The sequence below is a fragment of the Dipteris shenzhenensis genome, chromosome 6 (genome assembly GCF_047967505.1).
Source record: "Dipteris shenzhenensis isolate YYH24624 ecotype China chromosome 6, Dip_SZ_1.0, whole genome shotgun sequence".
NCBI lineage: Eukaryota > Viridiplantae > Streptophyta > Polypodiopsida > Gleicheniales > Dipteridaceae > Dipteris > Dipteris shenzhenensis.
Genome location: NC_141601.1, coordinates 823,384 through 840,820, shown reverse-complemented (window position 1 = coordinate 840,820; position 17,437 = coordinate 823,384). Strand labels below are relative to the sequence as shown.

At 44.1% G+C, this 17,437-nt stretch overlaps 2 protein-coding genes across 7 annotated transcripts in view; one reads left to right on the top strand and one right to left on the bottom strand.

Moving 5' to 3' along the window:
• EMF2 (VEFS-Box of polycomb protein) overlaps nucleotides 1–14,562 on the top strand; it is a 92,602-nt gene extending 78,040 nt beyond the window's left edge. For 5 of the 6 annotated variants that reach the window (XM_087375808.1, XM_087375805.1, XM_087375804.1 and 2 more), the window contains 10 exons: nucleotides 9,531–9,583; nucleotides 10,125–10,178; nucleotides 10,333–10,392; nucleotides 11,578–11,636; nucleotides 11,751–12,407; nucleotides 12,507–12,555; nucleotides 12,677–12,760; nucleotides 13,302–13,381; nucleotides 13,571–13,660; nucleotides 13,795–14,562. In XM_087375808.1, the coding sequence (XP_087231934.1) occupies nucleotides 9,531–9,583; nucleotides 10,125–10,178; nucleotides 10,333–10,392; nucleotides 11,578–11,636; nucleotides 11,751–12,407; nucleotides 12,507–12,555; nucleotides 12,677–12,760; nucleotides 13,302–13,381; nucleotides 13,571–13,660; nucleotides 13,795–13,909 (1,301 nt within the window). In that variant the 3' untranslated portion in view covers nucleotides 13,910–14,562. Of the gene's footprint in view, nucleotides 1–9,530; nucleotides 9,584–10,124; nucleotides 10,179–10,332; nucleotides 10,393–11,577; nucleotides 11,637–11,750; nucleotides 12,408–12,506; nucleotides 12,556–12,676; nucleotides 12,761–13,301; nucleotides 13,382–13,570; nucleotides 13,661–13,794 lie in introns of those variants that run through there. The other variant, XR_015541133.1, reaches the window with a different exon arrangement.
• Nucleotides 6,560–7,938, bottom strand: LOC147900617 (uncharacterized). Its single transcript, XM_087375662.1, has 3 exons — nucleotides 7,385–7,938; nucleotides 6,910–7,240; nucleotides 6,560–6,781 (listed from the first exon to the last, which is right to left on the bottom strand). The coding sequence occupies exons 1-3, from the start codon at nucleotides 7,909–7,911 to the stop codon at nucleotides 6,560–6,562; spliced, it is 1,080 nt and encodes a 359-aa protein (XP_087231788.1). The 5' UTR covers nucleotides 7,912–7,938.
• Nucleotides 14,563–17,437: the final 2,875 nt, after the last annotated feature.

Genomic DNA, 17,437 nt, shown 5'->3' with positions numbered 1-17,437 from the left:
GTGTGCTCTCCGTTCACTAACCTGTGAGCAGTCTGTACACAAGCCAACAACTGCACCGTACGTCAGTACTAATTCCGTACACACCCGCGCGGGTGACTCTAACACAGCCCGTACACAACAGAGAAGGATGCGCCACAGTCCATACATAGCCGTACTCTTGTCAGCAGGATTTAATGCTCTGTATGACGGGTCGTACCAGCAATCGAACCTCTCTGTACCAGCAATGATTGAAGACCCCGTACAACCGTAGGAATTGTTTCGTACAGTTGTTCAACCACTGCCAACCATCCTGTGTGTGTTCTCCCTGCCCACGAGGTCCTGTCGTCCCTTCTATGCGATCCTCCCTTCGATTTCCTTCCCTGAGGCCTTCCAAGGCCTTCCTTTCCAAAACCAATGCATGGGCATGCCACATGGCAGCCCACGCCTTAACTTGCCCCCAAGGGCTTTAATTTGCCCCTAGGCCCCCTCTATTGGGGCCTTTTTAAACCCCACCAATGACCAACTTCAATTCCTAAGGTCCTTTGGGGCCCTGGACCTCTCATTTTCCCCAAAGGCACAATTTCCTAGGGAGAATCTTGCACACCCACATCCCGTGACCTTGCCAACTTGATTCCTAGGGTTGGGCCCACATGCAAGTACAAAACTCACGCCCTTATGCCATTTCTTCTCCTTCACAGGTTGAATGCCTTCATTAACTGCCCTCACCTCATCCTCTAGAAGCTTTCCCCTCAATGCATCAAAAGTGGGAGAGGTATATGTGGGCCCAAATGCTGTATTTTCAGCCATCATCTCCTTGAAATAAGTAGATCTTGCAACATTGAAACTAATCTTATTGAGTTAAAAAAACCAGGGCATGATTGCCTCTACCTGTGCCTTCTGTTGTGGATGCCATGCTGTGTAAAGGCTGCTTTGCCTTCGTGCAGGTGGGAGAGGTGAAGGAGATATAGTAGGAGTAGAACTTGTAGCTCCAAGAACATCTGCACTCCCAGAATAAGAAACTGTAGTAGCAGCAGCAGAGCGAAGAGGAGGTCCTTTTTGTAGTAGCTACATGAGAGCTTGAAGTAGCTCCTCCACCAAGTGGATGAAATAGTCTTTGGTCTCTTCGTAGGAGGAAATGCCTCGACCTCTCGTGCCAACCTTGCTTTCTCTGCCTCGGAGATTACGCTATATAGCGGGATTCCCTCTCCTTTGATGCCAAGAAGATGGGCCTTCACCCTATCAAGGATCCTCCCTCTTTTCAATCCACACCACCTGCACATGAAGATGCAAACAGCAAGGGGGTATGTTACTTGAAGCAGGCCGTTTCAGTTGGGCTGAAACGTTTCAGCACTGTTCTAGGGGTTTGAAACGTTTCAGCCTTGAAACAGCGTTCCTAATTGGGGCCTTTTCTGAAACAATATTTTAGGGCAAGCTGTGCCCTGAACGCCTTTCACTGTAACTATGCGTGGAAGTGAATTAGGCGGGAGTGAGGGCCAAAACCGTGTCCCTCTTGAAAGAGATAGTGGTATGATCCTCAGATCTCATAAAAAACTGAGCAAGTACATAAGAAATGCTCCTATGTCTTCACCTCACCCACTGCATAGTTTGCTAATCCGATGCTTTCTAGGTGTACTTGAGGCTGGTCATGCCTCAATCCTCAAATGCTGGGACTAGATTCGTAGCTATCCGATGGCAATCGTCAAGCGTGTGAGACTTGTATGTCCTCAAATTGGATCAAGGACATCCAAGCTGTAGAATTAGATCTTGGTAGAGAACTCTTGGTCCCCTCCTCGAGTCCGTGACGTATGAAGCTGAAGTAGGTCCAACTGTGTAATATGATTGATCTCATCCTGTGGGACCAAGGAATCAAGGGCATCCAAACTGTACAGTTCCGGGCTGTATGTAAGCTTCCTGGACTAGGGATGGAGACCTACTGCTAGGAGTGGTGAGAGCAGTGAACGGTAAAGGCTATGCAAGGTATGTGGATACCCAATGGAATGTGGAATGCCGCAGTTGTAAGAAGGAATGCATCCTTTTTGTAGCGTGGAATTGTGGGTCTCTCACTTAATTAAAGAAATACCAAAAGGGGCGCCAAGGTTTGGGGCCAATCTGTGTCTTTGTCTTGGTGCAGGGGCACTCTAGCTCCCAGTTCGCTGGTAGTACGTTTGTTGAATTGTTAATGTAACAGTGTGGACTGGTTACTTGTTAGTTTGCCCTTTGATTTTAGTGAAGAGCGGTTTCATCTCTCCTTATATTTCTGTTTGACCCGTAGGTATTTATGGCAGCCCTTGTTGGGGGCTTGATCTTTCAGAGACGGAGTGGGCTTGAGTTGAGAGAGTTCAGGTTTTCATGCTTTCATGGATGATTCGCAGTAAGCCTTTTGTTCCACATCAGATAGTCTTGGCCGAGTTCGAGGCATCCCTACATAGCTTGATGCGGCATTCTAGGTCATCACATGCATTCGACAGTATCGATCTTGCACCATGGCTTTATGCTTCTCCATGACATTGGCAACAGAGGGGGATCATAGGTGCTAGTATGCACATACTCGTAGATGGTTTGAGAGCCTTGGGCTCGTTATAGACAGATTACCTTCCTTCCAGTATGGTGTTGAGTCTTCCTTTATCCTTCCCATCTATCACGAGGTGAACGAGGTCAGCTCAGAGCGCATTGGGGAGACCAAGGCACACATCTAAACACTGCTCAGAGTATGATCACCGAGTTTTTTTTACTAGATAGTTTTGGTCCATAGAGGGCTCACAAAGGTGACGACCACGGGGACCCAAGCTAGAGCCAAAGACACGCCAGTCTCGCCAGCATATTGAGTCACGGATCATGCTAGGGGACCTATAAGGATCTATGCCTTGCAGCACCCTCACACATTGATGTTCCCTCCTAGAGTTTACTCTTGCTAGGTTCTACCTAGAGAGTCTTTTGCTTTTATATACTGACACCTTTATGGGCAGGACTAAGAATTTTTCTGGTTATGTATGTATCTTGGGTGTTAATGCCCATTTAGCAGCTCCACCCATCAGTTCATTGTATCATCTGTTTTTAGGCTCATAGACCAATTTTGGTCTTCCGAAGACTTTAATAGACTCTTTCTCTCTCTCTCTCTCTCACACGCACACGCACACGCACACGCACGCACTTTTTCGCCTTAGCTGCACTGTACAGCCTAGGCACAACCCTAGTTGTACAATATAGCTGCGCAACCTCTCTTGTACAGCCGTGTAGCCTCTCTCGTACAGCCTAGCCCCAAGCCTTCGTAGTAGTTGCAGCTCTAGCGTCGAGTTCAGAGGTGTCGCATCCATGAGTTGCAGCAACAACTCTTGCACGCTGCCACAGAAGGTCAGGTCAAAGTTCCTAGGCCAAGTTAGGGGACGCGTAAGTTAGTCGAGGGCAAGTCGAGGTCCAAACACCCTAGGCTTGGCTGAACCCTTGGTTCAGCTTGGGGTTAGCCTTAGCAAAGGGGTTTTTAGCGTAGGCTACCAAATGGAATTCCCCAAAACAAAGTTGTTTGCTATGAACCCAGTCAACAAGAAGGCTTCCTAGTTCCTAGGCCAGGTTAGGGGGCGCGTAAGTTAGTCGAGGGCAAGTCGAGGTCCAAACACCCTAGGCTTGGCTGAACCCTTGGTTCAGCTTGGGGTTAGCCTTAGCAGAGGGGTTTTTAGCATAGGCTACCAAATGGAATTCCCCAAAACAAAGTTGTTTCTATGAACCCAGTCAACAAGAAGGCTTCCTACGCCGCCATAGCCTCACACCCCCCTATGCCTGGACCTACCATAGATTCTAGAGCAGAATTTAATCCACATGAGTAGGCCTATTTCTTACAGCGATACGGTGGTCAAATCAGGCGTGACTAAAGAGAACAATATGACGGTAGATGAAAGCGGTAATAGTGCGTAGGCTTTTGAACTTGGACAAATGGTTGAATCTTTAATTAGAAGCCACTGCCACCGTTACTTCGTTGCGTATCAGATCCCTGTTTCTTTCAAGAAACATGGATCTGATACTAAATGTGAGAAGTGGAGATCGTGGCTCTAGAAACATGGATCTGATACTAAATGTGAGAAGTGGAGATGGTGGGGAGAGCCAATACGTGTAGCAATCTTGAATTGAAGTTGCAATAATGAAATAATAAGGGGCTCTGCCAACATGACAGAACCCTAAAATCCTAGGTTAATTCTAGTGTGAGTTAAAACTCACTCAAACTACCAACTACTTTATACATTGGTCACCATCTTCAATATTACAATATTTCCAACAAGAGCAATAGGGGACGAGATGTAGTAGAGAAGCTCCACGAGCAGGCTGGAAACCTCAAATTGGTGGTGGGCACCAATGCTAGACTCCAAGAGATCATGCGCAATTGATGAAAGGCAGGAGAGAAGGTCGCAATCCAACTACATGCTTCATCGCACTTGAGGAAGGAAGTGGGAGGGGGGAGAGAGAGAAAGCGTAGCACTAGGGGCCAGAAATAAGCAGTACCTCCCGTGAAGGTCTTTATTGTAATAGAAAACTCTTTTACAATGGGCTCACAAAGCTAATACAACTTGAATTCTCATGGAATACAAAGAGCAGGATTTCTGATGTAAGAAGGAAAGAAGAAGATGGAGAAACATGTAAAAATAAGTTCTCTTCTTTCTCTTTTCATGCTTTTGCTCCTTCTTCTCTTCACTCTGGCCATTTGTGAGTCCATTCTTATCAAGTAAGCATGGAACCCTTGTATTTACTAAAGGCTTGTCCACTAATTTAACCTTGGCAAGCAGCAATAAAGCTAGACTTTTCCAAAAAGTAGGGGCCTGCTTTTAGCCAAAATAGGCCAATTTTGGGATGTACATTCTTCTGTGGATTCCTCTTGATAGACACTAGCTAGCATTTCAGCATGGCACATTTGGAGAGCCAGATGCACAGAGGCTATGGATGGATCTTATGTTCACCCTTCTCACACTTTGGCTAGTATTTGGACGGATATTATTCATACTCTAATGGCCATTTGGGGTATCATGTAGGGTTCAGCTCGGGCAGCGACTACGAGGAGGACTATCTTCCTTGGAGAATGGCGTTCTTCCGTCTTCTCAAAGTTTTTTGCAAGGCCTAGGTGGCATTTTCATCCTCCACCATGGCTTTTGTCTAGCTCTCTTTTAGGAGCCTTTTTTCCTCGTGCTTCGCATGATGTATTTTGGCTTCTGAGCATATGCTTGTGGGTTTCTTTCATACCTAATAGAAGTCCTTTTATTGGAATAAAAATAGGCCAAATTTTCCTAGAAAATAGCAGCTTTCTTCTCCAAATAGGCTTTTAGCCCTCTTTTAGGCTGCTTGACCCCTTGCCATGTGCTTTCTCCCCAAAATTGGGAGCTCCCTATGTGCATTTCTTCTTAAAACTTGAAACTTTTTGCACTCTCCAAGGTCCTATTCAAGCAATAAACAATATCCAACACTTAGAGGTTAGCGAATACGTTTATTCTAGTTCTTGGACTAATCCTAGTACCTTGGGGGTGCCCCCACAATGCTCATTAACCAATATAACACAAAGGAAAGTAAACTTGCTCTAGCTAACCAAAGTCAACTTTCTGTGACCGGAGTCAATGAAAATGTTTTTTTGTATTTCCTGGAAGAAGTACAGTCTCGTGACATAAGATGCTTGTCCAAGAGATGCAGTCATTACTTGGTACACCTCAGCAAGGAGCTAATCCTGTGATAGATAGCAAGCTCAAGTGATGCCAGTTGCACGAGTTGCCATTGCTATTCTTACTCAGAATTGGAAGAGATGGGATGTATGCTGACGGTTTTTCACTCATTGCCTTATAAGTTGTCTAATATACGTTCCTCCAAGACTCCCAAGCATGCTTGGGATACCTTTAAGAGTATGTATGAGGCAAGGAATGAGGCCATGGTGTCTTACTTGAAAAGACAACTTGACAATGCCAAGACGTTGAAGGGTGGCTCAATGTTAGTTCATTTCCTAAGATCCAAGATCCAAGATCCATAGTTGCCAAGAGTTTCTGAAACGGGAGGTTTCAAACGGGTTTCATATGCTTGAAACGGGTTTCGAAAAATGAATGAAATGGGTTTCATTCGGAATGTGAAAATATGTGCATTCATACCTAGGGTATGCATCATGCCATATACAAAAATGTGCAAATAAAGATTGCAAGTGACTCCATAGTGCAGACATGATACAAAAAACATACATATCAAGTATAAGCACCACCATACATACTGAATCCTGATCATACAAAAAGCTAGTCATCAATGATCATACATTATACATAATAGAGTACTCAATGATCATCTTCACACATACATACTGAATGTTCATACATATTGATAATTGAATCTTGATCATACTGATCATACTGATCATACGTACTGAATACTGATAATAATAAAAAACTAGAGTCATCAATCAACCTCCCAAGACCTCCATGGTGATGGAGCATGAAGGTAAAAAGGTCAAATTACAACTGGAATCCAAAGTATTGTCTATCAATAATAAGTGACAAAGTCACAAATCAAAAGTCAAGCCTCATCGTGAATGTCAGCATCTTCCTCCTCAACCGAATCCATGTCCTCATCAGCCTCCTCCTCTGCTACTGGAACTCCCAGAAGACTCATAAAAAGCATCCTCATGAGATGCAGGTGCAATCAAAGTACTGACACCAACTGCCTGGGAGGATCGGGTGCGGTGAGATGAAGCCGTGATCTCCTCATACAACATGGCGTAGATATCCCTCTCCTCAGGTGGAGTCACCGGCATCTCCTTGCACTTTGTGATGTTGATTTTGTAGCGATTCACCTGCCGAGGCTCAATGGGGTAGTCCGTTTGCTCGAGCAATCATAGATTGCAGTGGCAAAAGACCAACCTCTCCAATTGCACAGCGGACAATCTGTTCCTCTTCTTCGTATGGAGTAAGGCCCATGTACTCTTGTTTCTCTCACAAGGTCCAGAGCCTCAATGCCATATTTTTCCCACCAAGAAATTGCTGCTAGTTGAGTCTCCTCTCTCTGTGCATTGCGTGATCCAAAAACACCGCTTAGGTTGCGGAAAAGAAGACGCTCATCCTCCAGCTTCAAAAGTAGATCATCATCATCTCCCACGATCTTGCTCATATAAGCTGACCACCCATCCTCTAATTCTCTATCGAGATATTGCTGCTCATTCCTCCATAGAGGACGAAGGACATGAGCAACAGTATGGATTGGCCTATTAAACCAATCCCAACGCGTGTTCCAGATCTCCTTAAGGTCTTCAATTGTTCATAAGAAATTATGAATCAAAGGCAAAACCGATAATGTTTAGAAAAAATGAAAACATAGATTAAAAGGAATTCTAAGCATTGCCACTTTGCTAATTGGAAAAATGCTAAACTTCAAAGGACGACTCATGAGTACGGGATACCTTTCTACAGATGGGTGAGTACACACATCAAGGGCTTCCCCCACTTTGTCCATGAACTCATAGAGAAGCCCAATGGTGCTCCCCTCCATATGTGTCAATCGGAGAACGTTGTACATGGGGTTCATTGTCTTCACTAGAGCTGCAGCCTCCTCCCACCATGCATCTCTCATGACCATGCGGCTGAAACCAATTGCTTTGGGCTCATTCCTATCCCCCCATTGCTGCCAGTCACGGGAAACAACTGTACGCAGCAAGCCATGCCGCACTTGAACAACCCTCTCCAACATTATGAACATATAAGCAAACCGTGTCTTTGAGGGCTTTAAAAGGTCGAGGTCCCTATTTTCCCTGAACATGCTCAAGACCTTGGGTCTTTTGGTTACAAAATTTACCATGCTCAAAGCTTTAGAAAATATATGAGAAACCCAAGGCAACTTTGCCATGTCCTCAATGGCAAGATCCAAACTATGGGAAGCACATGGTGTCCAAACAATAGTGGGAAACTCATCCTCGAGCATCCTTCCCATGGACACACAATTGGAGCCATTATCTGTGATCACCTGCACCACATTTGCTACACCAATCTCAAGAATAGTTGTGCGCAAATGAGACCATATATATGCACCTGTCACCATTGTCCCTGAAGCTGATGCATCTATAGCACGAAGGAAGATACTTCCTTTGCAAGAGGAAACTAGAATGTTGTAGACATTTCTTTTCCTAACATGTGACCAGCCATCACATAGCACGGACGGAGCGTACGGGCGTACGGCGAAATGCGTCAAATTGCTTTTTTGCCCCCTTTTGAACCGTACCCAAAAATTGGGGCTGTATGACACGGGTTTCATACGTATGAAACGCTAAGCGTTTCATACGGGTTTCATACAAGTATGAAACGCGTTTCATATGCAACTATGCCAAGATCTTAGAGAATAGTTGTTGGACATTGATGAAGTTATTCCTGATAGTCAACTTATGTCTACAAGTATGATAGAGACTTGATTGCTTTTCATACCTCTTTGAATATGTCCATGAGAGGTAGTACAATTCCACTTACTTCTTAGCAACTTGTGGACATGTTATTGCAAAAAGGATAGACAAAGAAAAGTATGTCTGTTGATGTGCATGATGGTGATCAAGCTTTTTAACCTAAAGGCAGAAATAAGCCTCATTTCGGTCAGCCATCAAGGAAAATGTGGATCAGTCCAAAAAGAAGGGTAAATGGCATTATTGCAAGAAGTTTGAACAGCACATCAATGGATGCAAGAAAAGGTTGGAGAAAGAATGGCAAAAGAAGGAAGCTGGAATGACAATTTCAGATTCCAATGCATCAGATGCAAGCAAGGGTAGTTTTTTACAAACATTGTTACTGAAGATTGGTCTAATTTGGTTTGTGACAGTGACATAATGGTTTGGAAATGTATTATCAATGACATAATGGATCTCAATGCAAATCCACCAGTTTTCATTGAGGTCCATTATCATTTATGTCAAAGTCGGGGAGAGAGGACATCGTTGTTTTACCCCTATATCACGGTTTATTTTGGTCCTCTCATCCAGCTCAGACCCATCCACCAAGGCCTTGCTGATTCAGCTATCATTTTCTCGTATAGCCTGAATGTGGCTCTTCTTTCACTTGCTGTGGGATGTTTAGTTTTGTTATTCTTTCGGTTGGAGAGAGAGAGAGAGAGAGAGAGAGAGAGAGAGAGTGGTTTGGCAATTTCTACAGACTAAATAACTGCATTCCTCCCTTTTTTGATCCAATTGACATGAAATCTCAGTTGTAGATTTAATTTGGCTAGGCCTATTCACCTAAAGCTAAATATCAGGTTTTTAAAATGACTCTGTACTGACTGGTTCAGTTCTCATGTACATTTTAGTACGCATCACTAAGCAAGTCTTGACTTTAAAGTTAACTCGCTTTCATACAGTCCTTCATTAAACAGTCTGTTAATAAGCAAATGATTCATTTATGGTGGGGCTTGTTATTTATATTTTTTATTATTCATGGTTTGATTCAGTTGAAAGAATCAAACTTTAACAAAAAGGATGTAGTTAAAGAAGGGGGAACTTTTCAATGTTCTTGACAGCAATTTTGAGATTCTCTGTCCTGTAATCTCTCATCTTGAATGATGTGCATTTGCAGTGACGGATAACTACTCTTGTCCTTTTTGCGTAGTACGTTGCTCGAGCTTCAAGGTAATACAAATGGACCTACTCCAAAGAGTTATAGGGATGTTTTCCTTGTCTATTAACTAAGCAGTAATTGAACGTGTTTATCGTTTCTTGGATTCTATACAGGCACTTGCACAAGTGCAGGGTTGCAATTTCGTATTACCAAACACCTCTAGCTGTGTATGCCCATAAAAAGGAACTCATGAAGTTTTATAAAACTTGATCATGTGAACAGACAGATGCTCTGTCTTTGCCTTCCTTGCCTCTTCTTGTGGTTCTTTCCTTTTCGTGCTGGCACCCTCTGGGTTTTTCTTTTCTTTTCTTGTTTGCTTGTTTCCCTTCTATCTCAGTTTTTTCCATACTAATGCACTTGTAAGTGTGATATAATGAATGCTTGAGTTACATGCACATGCAACAGCCCCCCTCACATAATGGTCTATATTTGCTTAATTGTATGCATTTTGTTTGGTTATTTTTGAAATCTATGAAGTCTGCTTGGAGTATAAAAATGTTATATGCCCGTATTAAAATCTTTGTGCTGCTATTTTCTCTGTTGATTGGACAGGGTTTGAGATGCCATCTGAACTCTACACATGACTTGTTTAGTTTTGAGTTTCTGGTGAGTACACATGCTCTGTTAATAGTTCAGAGGATTGCTGATTCAGGGGTCTATAGATTTGTCTTTGCTTTTGAAGCGATTTGTCATATGATGTGGCTCTGGATGTCCTTATGTGTTATTAATGATGGACCACATTGTTTATGTGGAATTGTAGGCCACTCCAGATTATCGCATAGTGGACGTATCTTGCCGCAACGACTTATTGGGTCCCGAGGTTTGATTTTGTCTTTTTCTCTGTGTTACTTGTTCAGATTTGAAACAAAGGTGCTCTCAGGCAACTGGAACTATTAAGAGTGTATAGAGCACACAATATTTCTTGAAAAAGGTTTGCGACCGGTTGTTGAAGGTTTATTTTCTGTTCTTGGGCAATTTTGCGACGTAAGGTCAGGAGATGTTTTCAGCAAGTTCTAAAAGCTAGGAGGGGTTTTTTCAACAGATGATTACCATTCCTTAGGGGCTGCCAAGGTTCTGGTCCTCCTTGGAATGCCTGAAATGCATTTGAAGACATCTTTGTGCATATGTGTGTGCGTGTGCCTGGGGTGTGTGTATTGAATGCATGTGTGTGTGGTCACACATGCCTGAACGTGCTTAAGGGTGGGGATCCGAAAAGGTATAGTAACGGGACCTAGAGCAGGCCTATGTCTAGTCTAACAAACACCTGAATTGGTGGATGGCTGTGGTAGGAGACAAGTGGCTCGGTGCTTGTCTAACCTCAGGCTCTCTAGGTGATCCTTCATACCAGATCTATGGGTAGGTGGAGGGCTTCCCAACTCCCTAAAAATTTCCTTGCTTACACTTGGAGTTTAAGCTACAGTGTTTGGTCTGAGATCTCACCCAGGTTTCGGTTTAGCTACCCCTCATCTAGATGCACGTTTCAGCTGGTATCAGAGCTACTCTGTGGCTTGCATCTGGTTGACTCACGTTGTTTGTGTGATGTTTTCTGCTGCTGAAGTAATGTGAATGTCAGTGCCTTCTTTTTTGTCCTTGCAAGTGCGGTCTCCTGCAAGTGTGTGTTAAAGTCACAGAATTTCTTGTGTAGAATAGCTATCCCAGGATCACAATTGAGTCTCTACACTCACACCTTGCCTTGCAGAGTGGAGAAGTGTATTTCAATGCATGAGCATGAATCCTTCTTCCACTGGTTGCGAAAGTGACAGTATGTTGATTTCTATACTCTTCTCTTTAAATGGAATCCATACGCTGGTATGGGGATGAGTTTGATGGCAACTGATATTTGCTTAGAGGTCGTAGGCACTTTTGCACTTTCTGTATAAGCGGGGAGCTTCCGATCCTAGATGTAAAGCTGTGTATTGGCTCATATAGGAAGCAGCGGGTGCCAGGTGGGGTGAACTCGCATATGTGACATTAAGACATCCGCTTTTTCTTGTTTGCCTGTCAGGGAAATGTGCAAGACATTGATGGTTTAAATGATCCACGCCTGAAGAATTTTGTGTACTGGTAGGTTATCAGTACAGATTCCTGTGAAAGGATAGCATTGCTATGACAGATTTTTTATGTTGGAGAGGTCTATTCAGATACCACATTATTCAGTATGTTCTTTGCTGTGACTAGGTCAAGGTTTGGAAGACCAAGGAAATTAGGTGGTTTGGTGGCTGCAAGTGTTGGGTCACTTCAAGTGGAGGGACAGCCCCCTGGGCTTGACATGAGAAGTGGGGGACTTGATGAATCTATATCTCAAGAGCTGGTCAGTTCTGCTCAACTTACATCTTTGCCACCTAACAACATGCCTATTAGTCCAGAGCTGAGGATTGCCAAAGGTGGCTCAACACAGAGTCTTGAAGAAAACCAAAGACACGAAACTGTGAGTGATGATCCAGTGAATACTACTATTTGCATGTCACCTGCAAGGACTTCAGGTATTGTAGAACCTGCAGAAGGGCAGGCAAAGTATTTCTCCTTGGAGGAGCAATCAAAGAAACATGAAAGACCTGAAGATGAAGAACAAATACATAGTATTGGAGAGCACATGTTGCAATCTTCAAAAAAGCAGCGATCTGAAAGTGTAGCAGTTGATGAAGCCAAGGCACGAAGTCCTGTGGTGGAGAACCTTTTAGGCCTGAATGCTAATGGTGTGTGCTTGGCAATTGCTGCACCTGTGCTTGTAGAGGAATCCAGGGCTCAATCTACTCTCAATCGGAAAGTTAAACCTGTCACAGCTCGAGCAGAGAAGCACCGGAAGACCCTGACTGAGCGTTCAGAAGCACGCACGTATGACATCTTTAAATTTGATTGTTTCTCTTTTTCTACATTTCTATAATCTGATGACATTCCGTCTTGGTTTCACTGATGATCCATTGAACATGGCAGCCGATCCCAGCTTCAAAAACGCCAGTTCTTTCATTCCCACACAGCACAGGTATGCCGGTGCCATTGTTGTTTTCTATGTACCTCGCTTTACTCGGAATATATACGCCTTTTCTCCTTTTATTAATGTTTTAGATGAAGCTCTCTGGCTAAATCAATTACTGGTCATGAAGCCTATGGCTCTTGAACAACTTATTTCAGACAGGGATAGCGAGGATGAGGTTGATGATGCAATAACAGATCTAGAGGACCGTCGGGTACAACACATTTGTTTTTTATTATCTTTCATTTCATGAGAGGAAGTTTTGAGGGAATAGGGAATTGAGTATGTTTTGTGTTGTCTGGCGTGTTTCCTTAACTCCTTGTGACCGCTTTTTAAGTTGAGGGAGGGCCAGCATTTGGTTTGGTTGTAGAATGTTTAGAACAAGGAAGTGTGCGTTGCTGTAGATCTCATGCAAATTTAGAAAGTTTAGGTAGCCAAGAGGGACCGTATTGATTAGGGCTTCAGTCATTGTACCTCATAGAGTACTGCAGGATGTACTGTTTTAGCTAACTAAAGCACTGCATCAGTCTTTTGTTTGTGTAAGATTTGCATCATTTATAAGTTGGCACTGGATTCAAAGTGTCCCCTATTAACTTATAAAAAATAGAGAGTCGGCAATCATCACAAAATTTGGCACTAGAAGTGCATGAAGTCTCCCTTTCTTTACCAACACATTGCAATAGGCATCAATGGGGCCGATTTCAGTAACTTGTGATAATCCTAGCGAACAGCTGATTAAAAAGAATGTTTTGTAGATGCTGGATGACTTTGTTGATGTAACTCAAGATGAGAAAGAACTCATGCACCTATGGAACTCATTCGTCCGCAAGCAGCGGTACTACTCCCTTGCTAGAACGTGAAATAATTGTCCTTCAATTTGTTTTGAAAGCATCACAAGGACCCCCTCATTTCCTGCTGCTAGTGTGTGTTATTGCAGTAGTTGATCTTTTGCTTCCGTTTTCAATTTCCTTCTTTTTCTCCTCTTTTGATTGGGCTGATGGGGGTGGCCGGGGAGCGTTTGCAGTGTTCTTGCAGATGGTCATTGTCCATGGGCTTGCGAGGCATTTACAAAGCTCCATGCACATAAGTTTTCTGAAAGTCCTGCATTGAGAAGGTGGTTCTGTGCCAGCATTTTTCTTTCAATGCTGGAATTGAACCAAATGTTCAGTTGCTTTGCATTCTAATATTTTTGCTCATATGGTACTAAAATTTTAATTGCCTGATGTAAAACTGTGAATTCTGTAACAGGTGTCTGATGCTTTTCCTCACCAAGTTGTGGAATCACCATCTTGTTGATGGAAGTGTCATAAATCGATGCCTTTCTATTGTTGACTTATCAGAGGGGAAGTCTCTGCGGAGATAATGTCAGAAACACTCTGAGAGCATAGTATTTGATCATCATTTTGCAAGTGTGACTCTTAGGCATTGGCAAGCCATTCTATTTTGCACGTGCCAGGATTGTCGTTGGCAAGTCGAGTTCCAATGGTGTTCTTGAAGGCTTGGTGAGTTTTGCAGCCACTTCATCAAGGATCATCTGGAAAACCAGAGAACACCATCTCCCTCCATTCATCCACATTCAGGTATTCTTTGCAGGACAGTTCATTTAATCTGTATACTAGAACAGTTTTGATGATCCAAGATTCCTGGCACTCCAATCATTCTTGAGACAGCTGGGTAATCCATACTGTATTGGGGGCAAGATGGGACATCATACATGCTAGCGATTCCCACACTTGTTTTTCTTATGCTATTCAATGGTTTGGGTCCCACCCACAGCCAGCTGTATTGCAGTTTGGTAAGAGAGTCCAATATTGAGGAAGTCCACTGCTGTACATAGACTAGATTTTTGAAGATCCAATTCAACTAGGGCAAAGCTTTAGCTTCCCTGGGCTTCCCGAGGGGAAGATAGAAGGTGAAAGGAGATGTGCAAGGTTTAGTCCGTCCTTGATCAACTTGGACTGTTGGAGTAGAATGTAAACCTGCAATCCAAGATTTAATGATGAATTTACTGTTCAATGCCCAATATATATTCGTGTTCATTGCAGTTCAATTTTATGAAAGTCATTCTTTTGCATGCAATTTTGATAATGGATGTTGAATGTACATGCTTTGTAAGCTGGTAGCATTTGTTAACCTCTTGTTCTTTTCCCGCTTTTTTTTTGCGGGGGGGGGGGGGGGGGGGAGGGAGCGCCGCATGCAAATGTGAGCCCTCATGCTCAGCCTAATGTCGGGGGCACGAAAAGAAGGGGGGGGGATAGATACCATTTGGAACCAACAATGCAAATGTGAGTGAAGTCTGTGGAAACTGCAAGACACTAGCTATCCCAGCAAGCACTGACTACGTAACAAGTTTGTAATTATTTTTCTCACTAGAACACCAATCACATAGATCTTGAAGGGTCTCATGGAGAGTTTCATACAATCATATCATATAATTTTGTGTGTGTGTGTGTGGGGGGGGGGGGGTGGGGGGGTGGGGGGTGGGTGTGCACGTGTGTGTGCAATGACCTTACCAGCTTGAAAAACTCATAAAGTCGAGGCTATGAGATCTTTAATCCAAAAGTATGAGGTCTTATTAGGAGCCTCATTGTGAAAATGGAACTATCTTGTTATGCACAGGTGGTGTTGGTTTGAGGCAAGAAACAATGAAAGCCACTATTCATATCCTTTATCATGCACCTTGCCTAAACTTGACAATGCGGATCATCCTTTATCCCCTATTATAAACTCACTTTTGTTTATCTCCTTGTTTGAATTTTCTTTTTTTCATAGAAGACATGGGCATTGTTTCAATTTTATACACGTAAACATTAGCCCTTAAGGATTGAACTAGTTATTTTATTGGTTCTTAATATACCATGGAGTTTTTTTTTCCAGACACGAACTTCTATCGATGCTTGTAAAAAGCGATAATACAAGTTTGAAAATACCATAAAGGTGCCAACTATGAAAATTAACAAAACATTAAATGTTGGCTGTCAAAACGACGTTGTTGCTAGAGATCTCAGCTCCTTGCCTAGGGATTCTTTGTAACAGGGGTTAGTAACTAGGGTGGCGGACTATACAACCATCTAATCCCTCTCGGGGTGATGATGTAGAAAACACCTGCAGGCCAGGCCTTGGAGAAAAGTTTTCGTCGAGCGACAGTAGCTCGAAAACTTGGAGAGCCCGACTCCCAAATGGCGCGGAGCGTGAAGATGATGTCTTGCCAGATGGTTATCAAGGCGACCGACAGTGGAACATGGTGTTGGTCCATAACCCAACTGTAGCGAGCAATCCAGATGTTCCATGCCGTAATGTTGGCTGCTGTCTCCCACACGACGTCCTCCGACGAAGGAAGAGGTCGATGACTAGTGGGAGGGGTCACCTCATGAAACTCAATGTTGTGAATGTACAGGCCTTGAATCTTGTATGTTGGAGAGACCACGTCAATGGGAAAGGCATGGCCACCCTCTGATAACTAAGCAGCCTTGCTCCACGTGAAGTCCCTTTGCGTGCCTTGAAGCCTCGCCACAATCTGAAGCGCTCTAAAGGCAGTGGGGGATGTCTCTAAGGTCCTAATCGTGCATCTATGGTTTTGCCATCCACCCGCATTTGCTCTAACCAAGGGCCAATAGGAAGACCTCCATGTGCTATCATCCAAAAAAAAGTAGATCTTTCGCGGTCGAAGATTGGACCAAAGGTGTGTCCAGAACCTGGATCTTACCTCACGAGCTACCTATTGCATTGCTCGATGCCTCTCTTGAGGGAGTCCAGGCTATTGCCTCCAACTTCATGCGGCGTCCTATGCATGTAGTATAAGAGAAGAAAGCACCTCCACTCTCTTTGAGTGGCCTACTCTGGATGGCCAGAACCACTCACCTAGGTCCCACTGTACCTGATTGAGGGGACGACTCTCCCATAACCATAAGCGCCAACGAGCTGCATCTAGATCTAATAAGATGCAAGAGGGGTCGATCGACCACTCCTTGCCCAAATGGCCCATTACTTTGAACCTTTGCCACCCTAGCTGATCCAAGGCTCCATCCATCTCCGACTCTCCATCTGTCAGAGACTGCAAGAGTCCACGTGGACCCACACTGTAGAATTGGGCTCAACTGAGAATGGAAGGGAGGGGGCATAGTTGAATCCGAAGAGCTACCCCTGTCCCTGAGAACTGGTGCAACCACTACGTTGGTGTGAAACTCTGGAGGCTTGCCCACCAAGACTCTGGGTTAGTTGTCTCAATCTTTGCCATCATCGGGCTTGCGCCTCGAAGATGTGAGAGGGTCTCTAATCGTATCTGTTTCAGTCGGGAGTCTCGCCCACGTCTTGAAAGATCGAGTTGGGTCGCTGTCCCACTGTGCCCAACCAATTTGTAACCTTTGTCCCAACATGTGACCATCTTGATCCTAGATATCAGGGTGATAGATTAGAGACTGTCGTGCAAACTCGTCAGAAAAATGAGGACTAGCCTGGAGAAGACCCCCTGCCAAACATTGCCAAACTCTGAAGACTCTGCATCAAGGGAGAACCCTTCCCTGTAAGGGGGTCTTCGAGGAGCCACTTGTGTGACTGTTGCCATTGACCAGCCATGTGGGGGGTGTTCTGAAGGACACCATGATGTAGGAGAAGCTTCTAGTGCTCCGTACTTGGAGTAAGGCCCCTCACTACCAACTTGCCCAACAAGGCTCTGCTCTGCATCTACGGATCAATGATGCCCAAGCCTCCCTGGGCCTGAGGCAGGATCCACTGTCTACCGGGCTACCCTGGCTCGGGTGTTACATGTGTCCAGAGGAAATTGCGCACCAAGCGCCCCAGCTGTCCCATGCATGTTTTGTGAAAACACCAGCACGAGGCTATGTACCAGGCGGTAGCAAGGAGGACCTAGTTAGCCAGCAAGGCCCTTCTT